This window comes from Protopterus annectens, chromosome 8.part1 (assembly GCF_019279795.1).
Source record: "Protopterus annectens isolate FY-2018-M chromosome 8.part1, PAN1.0, whole genome shotgun sequence".
NCBI lineage: Eukaryota > Metazoa > Chordata > Ceratodontiformes > Protopteridae > Protopterus > Protopterus annectens.
In genome coordinates, this window is record NC_056742.1 from 260,995,200 (window position 1) to 261,003,663 (window position 8,464).

Sequence of the window (8,464 nt, forward strand, 5' to 3'; positions counted from 1 at the left end):
ACACCAGAGCTATATTAGCTTTGGAAAAAGACTCAAACAACTGATCTGATTTTCTGTATCTTTTTGTTCCATGAAGATAAAATCTGAGTTGTCTGTGAACATCAATCAAATGCAAGGTATATTCTCCTTTGTTCACATACTTCAGGAAGAATATCAGCAGATTAATGGATTGGTTGATGTTGGATTTGGATGCCACCTTAAGAATAAAGGAAGGGTTTGGTTTTAAGAAAACTCTGTCATTGTGAAAAAAACAGGTATGGAGGTTTACAAGAAAGGAGTCTGAAATTCTCTTAGCTGAAGTAACTGCTACCAAGATGATTGTTTTCCAAATCAGGAACTTACTATCCAATGAATCTGCTGGTTCAAACAGAGATTTTGTGAGGGCTTGTAACATTATTGTGATATCCAAAGGGGGAGCGGGTCCTTTATTGAAGGACTAAGAAGCAATGCTTCTCCAAGAAAAGCTTTTGAAACTGTGAATGAGGCTGTACATTTGTGGTTATGGCTAATATGAAAATTAGAAATCACTGCCAGTTGTACTTTTATATTGAAGAAGGTAGAGCCTTTACTGAACAATTCTGAAAGGAAGTCCAATATGGAGGCCAGAGGAGCAGAAAAGGGATCTAATCCTTTGTTTATGGTCCAGAATGAAAATCTTTTCCATTTACTTCTATAAAGTTTCCCGATGCTAGACATCTGAGAAGCTGTCAGGATGTGTACTACTTTCTTCTGAGAAGTTGACATCTCTAGCCATCATCAAAATTGGAAAAACCAGAGAATTTCTCCCCTGGGCCTCTGCTGAATATTGGCTAATTCCAATTCAGACTTTACCAGTAAACAAATGTTTAATAAATAGATAAATAAATAAACCAAGCAGTTAAGTTTAGGGTATCCAGGTACGGGAGAGGATACCTGGAAGGATGCAGTAGGAGATCTGGACTGTGAGCCAGTCTCCATGGAGGATGTATTAAATGAGGTCATAGAAATGGTAAGCAAATATGTTGGGGCAAACAATGAGCAATGAAAATCATTTTCAGCTTGCACCTCCTGACTTTCTGAAAGAATTTTGTTATTAAGGGAAAAGGGATAGTGGTATAAAGAAGCCCAGGTGGCCAGCTGTGGCCTAGAGATTCCCACGGTGACTGACCCTGTGGAGGGATGACAACAAAGTAACTGCTACACTTGTTCAGATGGGAAACAGGTCGTAGCTTGGCCCCAGAGGCAGAATATTTTGCCACAGACTGATTGAGGGGCCACAATTTTTCTGCTTAGCCTGTCTGCAAACACAATGGAAGTCCCCTGAATGTGTGTTGCTGTAAGAAAGCAGAGGGAAGACATCACCCATTGCCACACTGGCATTACTTCCCAACTTAATGGATAAGATCTGTTCCCCTCCTGCTTGTTTATGTACCAGACTACTGACATATTGCCGGTCTGAACTGAAATCACACCTTCTGGAAGGCAGTCTTGAAATGTCTGCACTGCTAAAAGGATTGCTCTCATCTCTAAAACATTGATGTGTAGATTGGCTTCTAACACTATCCAGGTACCTTGAGCAGTCGTAATGCCTCCCACTCAAAAAGGGAAGCATCCATGGTGACCACCACTACCAGAGATGGAGAACAAAAAAGGCAACCTTCATAAAGAAGGGGTGAGGATATCCACCAGCTGACATGTGACTTGCATATTTGAGTAAGCTTAATTGGGGTACTCAACAAGAACTCTCATGTAGAAATGGAGAGGGGTACCATAGTGATTGTTGAAGCCGTAAGACCTAGAAGCTTTAGAATAAGTCATGCTGGTGGAGAAAGATGGGATAACACATGGCTGGCTACTCTTTGAAGGTTCTGAATTTTGGGGTGTGGCATAAAAACCTTCTGATTCAAGGCAAACAGATGGCATCTGATGAATTCTGTGGACAGTTTGGGAGTCAGTTGACTCTTGCATAGATTTACAGTGATCCCTAGATTGTGAAGTGACTGGAGTAAAGTGTCCCTCCTTTGAATAGGTTGATCCTTGATCTGAGAGGTTAGGAGGCAATTGCCCAAATACAGGAACACCTTCAATCTTCACAGCATGAGATAGGCTGTGGCAACTGCTATGCATATGGAGAACACCCAGGAGGCCATGCTGAACTCAAAGGGCAGAGCCCTGAACTGGTAATGATTGCCTCTTAACCTGTAATGGTGAAATATCTTTGATTTCTTGGATATCTTCATATGATAATAAGTATCCTGGAGATCTATTGAGCACATCTAGTCATCCTTCTTGAGAAGAGGTGGAATGGACCATCCAGAACTATTCTTCCCAAATAGATTTAATGACTGAGGTCCGATATGGGCCTAATGTCTCCTGTTTTCTTTGGCACTAAAATAATCTGGAGTAGACACTGGATCCTTGTTGGTCTGGTGGGACCTGCTGGATGTTCTTTCCTTCTTTCTTTACTGTATCATAGTACACTGAAACTGATTTATGATTGAAGGGAGGCACAAATTTAGCCTTGTTTTTGAAGTTAGCAGTGCAGATGTAATTATCCAAACATACCTCAGTTACCTCAGGATTTCCCATATTTGATGTTGAGTCACTGGCAAAATGGTATTCTTAAGAGTAATAACAGTCTGACTTGTCAGGGAGGAGAGAAGTAGTGTGACATTCACTGCCTATAGTATTTCTTATCTCTACCTGCTTTTTTATTTTTTTTTTTACTCTCTAATAAGGCACAGGGTATAGATAATGACCTCTATTTGGACTGAATGTTCTAGAAACATATTATATTGTTTTGTCATTATATGAAATTGTGGACAGTATTATTTTGCAATGTAAGTGACAACTGCAGAACTCCACCACCATACCTTAACAGATACTGATACTGTAGTGGGTGACAGAGACATGGGTGAGGAGCTCAATGTGTTAGGTGGAAGGTCAGGTGCAGATAACAGCAATAACATATTGAAGAAGTTCACATACAAGAGAAAATGCAAATACAAATAACAGGAGGAAAGGAGAGAGGTTATAAGATGAGAGAGACTATCCTGTTGTAAGCAGGCAGTAATGCCTGACAGGGTTGGTTTCACTGAGGGAATGACTCCTCAGTCCCTCACATAGGTATTATGGCATCAGGCCTGTACAATCCTTGAAGGGCATTATTTCCCCGGTGACATCCACCCTGGAGGGCATTATTGCACTTAGACAATAGGCTGTCTATTATGTTTTGTACTTGTGTATACATGTTTTTATATTTTTAAAACACACTTAGTGAGGTTTAAGTAAAATGGCAAGTCCTTCTAACTGTTTCCTTACTGAGTTTTTTAATTAACTTTTTGTAATTATTTATGCCGTTAAATGCAAAGCTGCATTTAATGAGCATTAAAATGGTAGTCATTTGCTTTTTATCAGTCCGTTCTTCACAGCAGCTTGCTAGTGTGAAACAACAGACTTGTTTTTACTGGACTTTAAAAACAGATTTTTTACTCTGTTGGAGAGTATTTGTTCTTCCGTCAGGATGAAGGCGTGCATTTTGCCCACTGTCTGAGAGAGGAGAATATACAAGAAATGGATAGGTTGGCCTTTAGGTTTTCCCCTTATTAAGTCAGAGTTTTTTGTTTGTTTGCTTGCATATTTGTTAAATGGGAACTTCTAACTTTAAATGCTTCATTTCAGTGAAAACCTAGTTAGAAAATTTCCACAACACTGAAATGAATATCTGGAATATAAAAGCTCTAAAATGAAAAAAAAAAGATTTGTATCACATAGATGTAAATAACAATGAAAACAGAACATGTTTAATTTTGAACAGCAAAGTAAAATCTGTATTACACTGAATAATAGGAATTTAAAACAGTATACAAACAGGAAGAGTGGAGTGAAAGTGAGAGGAATAAGAAAGTTAAATTTTTATTATATATATATATATATATATATATATATATATATATATATATATATATATATATATGTGTGTGTGTATATATATATATATATATATATATGTATATATATATATGTATGTGTGTGTATATATATATATACATATGTATATGTATGTATATATATATATATATATATATATATATATATATATATATATATGTTTGTATGCCTGTGTGTATGTGTATGTATATATAAACTTGGGTACCACTGCATAACAGTGTGTTCTGACAGATCCCCATTACTAGCCAATGCAAAAGTTAATGACAACTGACAAAGATAATTTGGTCATCATTCTACAATGGCTTGAGGAGGTAAACAATGGGAAATTACCTATCTGTTAGTACTACAGTAATGGCATGGAAAGTCATGTATGGTATAGTGAAAAAGCAGCTGGTTACTCGTCTGCACTACAACTATGCAAGGCAACAATCAACATTAGTTAATGGCAAGGTAGATCTTTCATTCAGCGATAAGCCTTATAGGAGATATTTGCAGTGGAGTCCCTATAGCTGTTGGCTGCCTGTACTTCAAAATATGGCCCTTTACTAGGTCCTGCAAGGAAATCTGCTAGAAGTAATCAAGGTACAGGAAGTATTGAATTTGACTGATACATGACTGAAGGGTGTGGCATAGGTAGCCATGGTGACAGGGACAATGTCAGGAATAAGGGAGGTGACAAAGGAATGCTACTGGGGTTTCCATAGGTATAAAATTCCTCCTGACTTTACTTCAGACATATCTGAAGAACTCAGGCTCTGGATCTTCATGTTTGCTTATGACGCACAGTTCTGTTCTGCATTTCAGAATGGTGGAAACTGGAAACAGTCTAAGGAATCATTTTGAAAAGGAAACCATGTGATTAAAATATTGAATTTGAGGTTTGTAACAGGCAAATACAAAAAAAAACTGCTCCTAGGCCATAACAGCCCTGGTGTGAAACATTATCCCTGGTAAATAGAACTGATGATACTACAGCCAGAAAAGCATATGTTAAGGTTAATCAGACATGGAATGGACCACGATATGTTGTGATGGTAGTGGCTGCATCTAATGCAATTCTGGGATTTATCCTCATGGGAAGGAGGGGTTAGCTGTGCAAACAAAGATACCATACTTCCAACACTGCTGAGACCTGAATAGGCCAGAACTTAAGTACTGTGTGTAGTTCTGGGGGAGAGGGTGGGCATACAAAGATATGACATTGATATAACTTGAGTGTAGAGGCATGGAACGCTACAGCAGTGATTATCAAACACAAAAAAGGAAAAACACAAAATTAAGACATAAACTTGGAGCATGAAAATCACAAAATACTGCATCTTCCACACCCCCTGCTACTTAAATATACCAACTCCAAGATCACACTATAGTATGTAAAGGACGTATTCCCCAACTCCACCTTTGCAGCAATGTTTATAAAGGAACCCATATATGTCTATCTATCTATCTATCTATCTATCTATCTATCTATCTATCTACATGATAATTTCAACTGTCTACACCCCTCTGCCCTTCCATTTGCTCCTTTAACTTTCATCTTGAGCTTCTAACACTTGTATGGTATATGTGTGTGTATATATATATATATATATATATATATATATATATGTGTGTGTGTGTGTGTGTGTGTGTGTGTGTGTGTGTGTGTATTTCTGACACATTTCCATGTGTTTTGATGTATTAAACACACCAAACCACCACCAATAGTAGCTAAGGGAAATTCCTTTACTTTTGAGAGAAAAAAATATGTACTATTTTGTCTTTTTTTGTGTTCACTGGTTCAACCTCTATAACACAGATGATGTTGCTTCTGCTCTATTTTCTTTACAAGTACACTGCTCTCCTTTCAGCATTCCCTGCATCCCAGTAAAGCAGAGATCACCCTGGAGTGACAAATTACTTTGGCTAATCTGTGAAGCCAAACAATTCCATGCAATAGGTGAAGCATGGCAACAACAACACTAATTGACTTAGTAACATGCAAACTTTCTTCTAAGACATGTAGCCAGAATAACCACCAAGAAGGCTAAATCAACCCACCACAAACTATTCAGACAGAAGCATTCATATTCAATTTAGAATCATGCTGGTCTGAAATTATCTACCATCTTGACAAAACAACTCCATAGCAGCAATGCATCTTACATCATTTATTAAATCTGCCTTATTGATTGATTTAGCCAGCACCCTAAAATACTTTTTTACTGTCTACTTTGTTTCTCCCACTCCTGACACTTAACTTTCTCATATACGACCTAATGACCCTGACTTAGATGTTGATTCACCGAAGTTCTGTTTTAGATAAATTTCTGTTAGAAGTGACCACAGACTGCTAGAAAAACTGCAAGGCACAGTCTTCAGTAGTAATTCAAATTTACACCCCAAGCTCTTCAAAGAAGTCTATGTACAGTTGTTCCTGTACATTATATTCAAAATGTCAAAACAGCCAATATTATCCTCTTTAAGAAGTTAGAAATCCTTCCCGAGAATGTTTCTACCCAATAAGTAATATTCCCTCTCAGACAAAACACAGAAATGTAACTTACAAACATATGTTTTAAACCATCATCTACGACTGTTTGCATAGATCATGATTTTACCCTTTCTTTAATATTTGCACTGCCTTTTTCTAGGCTACAGATTATATTGTCTGAATCATGGATAAAAGATTATTCATGGTAATTCTCTTTTTGTTACTTTTTTATTTTTGTCAATTTCAAAAGGGCACTTGATCAGATTAACCATTCCCTACATCTAGGGTTGCCACCTTTCCAAATGCCCAAAGTGGGACATTTGTGCTACAAACATCAGATTTTGCAGGGCAAAACATACCCACGGCCAGTACAAAGGACAGAACTTCAGTTTTTTGCCTGAATAAAAGTTTATTCTTGTAGCATTTTAGTTCCTTATTCTGTTTCTTATAACATTTAGGTGTTTCAGATACAGAATAACTGTTTTATGCAACTATTACATAAAATATAGAAAATAATTTAGTCCTAAAATCTCAGGACATTTGCCATTTTTTCACATGTTTTGCAGGACACAACTGCCCAAAGAGGGACTGTCCCTCGCAAAGTGTTTCAGGTGGTAACCCTACCTACATCTTACTAAATGTGGCAAAATGTCTTTTTCACATGGAATTCTCACATGATTCCATAATTTTCTATCCAATAAAATCATTCAAGTCTAGTATAGGATCATAGGTAATTATTAGACATGAAGTCCAGGAGGCCACTGAGGAGACTCACCTAATTTCCCAAAATCCCCAGTGCACTGTCAGCTTGAGTGACTTGCTCAGAGTCACACAGTAGGCAAACAAAGGTTGACAGAATCAAACCCTGGATTTCAGAAAGCAGCTCATTAACAAGCTATAAACCCTTGTGCTAACTGACAGACTAGCTGGCTATCCAGGAAGTTCTGGATTCAAGAGGATAAGGCGACAATTTCTATTCGGTACTACCATTTGTTAATTATTCAATCATTTTCTTTATCATAGTCCAGCCTGTAACTGTAACTTATCCTCTTAGATATATAATGTTTTGGTAATGCTATTTCTAATTCTGGTACTTCTTCCTCCAGAGTGCCACAGGGAACAATTCTTACTTTTTCCTTAATGACCAACAGAACTACCCTGATTTAATCTAACTCTTTACTGAGGCTGTCCACTACTGTTAAAGGGAATGGTAATTCAAATAATATACAGAAAGCACTTCAGAATTATATGAACAAGCTCTTTCTATAGTTTACCAGTAACAACCCTCAAATTAATGTCTCCAGAACTAGCTTCATGCTGATTGACACAAAGAATATATCCCTGGCCTCCTTTGTTGTACAATTCATAGACTTGTAGGGTAACACTAATACTCAAGTCCAAAGTTACAAATACCAAGGTCTTACCTTAGACACATCAATCAACTTCCTTAAGTATTTTTTCATTAATGTTAGTAAAATATCAGTTTAGCTAAAGCAAGTTTACAAAAATCAAGACAATTCTTACCCCAGACACACACACCATATAAGCAAAGAATGTTCTTTATACCAAACTGCATAATGTTTTTATAGCACTGTCCAAACACCTTTACAATGCACTCTGTATGATAATATATGTACTACATGTTGTATTAAGCAGATTAAACACCATTATTTATGTTTTATTTTCAGGGCCAAAAGAACGGTGTTGTTATGGTGAATTTCTATAATGACTATGTGACATGTAGTCCAAAAGCAAACCTCTCAGATGTTGCAGGTGAGTGCAGATTTTTTTAACGTGTTTTTTTTTAATTTGTCTTCCCACACAGGTAATTAGACTTCTTTGTTGCAGAGCTAGTGAGTGAGAATATGATGTCTAAATAAGCCATATGCAGAAATATCTTAGTTTCTATTTCTTTCTACCTACTCCATCTTAAGAAAGTAGAAGTTAATGTTTGTACTACATGGCATCAGACATTTACTGTTTGAACATCAGATAAATGTAACACAAATTTCATCTGATGCCTCTTGCTCCAGTGAAATGTGTATTTCAACTTATATGCTT

The 8,464-nt window shown here is 37.0% G+C and overlaps 1 protein-coding gene across 1 annotated transcript in view; it reads left to right on the forward strand.

Moving 5' to 3' along the window:
• Positions 1-8,464, forward strand: part of DPEP1 (dipeptidase 1) — a 250,577-nt gene that overhangs the window by 169,620 nt on the left and 72,493 nt on the right. The window contains exon 8 of the mRNA XM_044081592.1: positions 8,092-8,176. Within this exon, the coding sequence (XP_043937527.1) occupies positions 8,092-8,176 (85 nt within the window). The remainder of the gene's footprint in view (positions 1-8,091; positions 8,177-8,464) is intronic.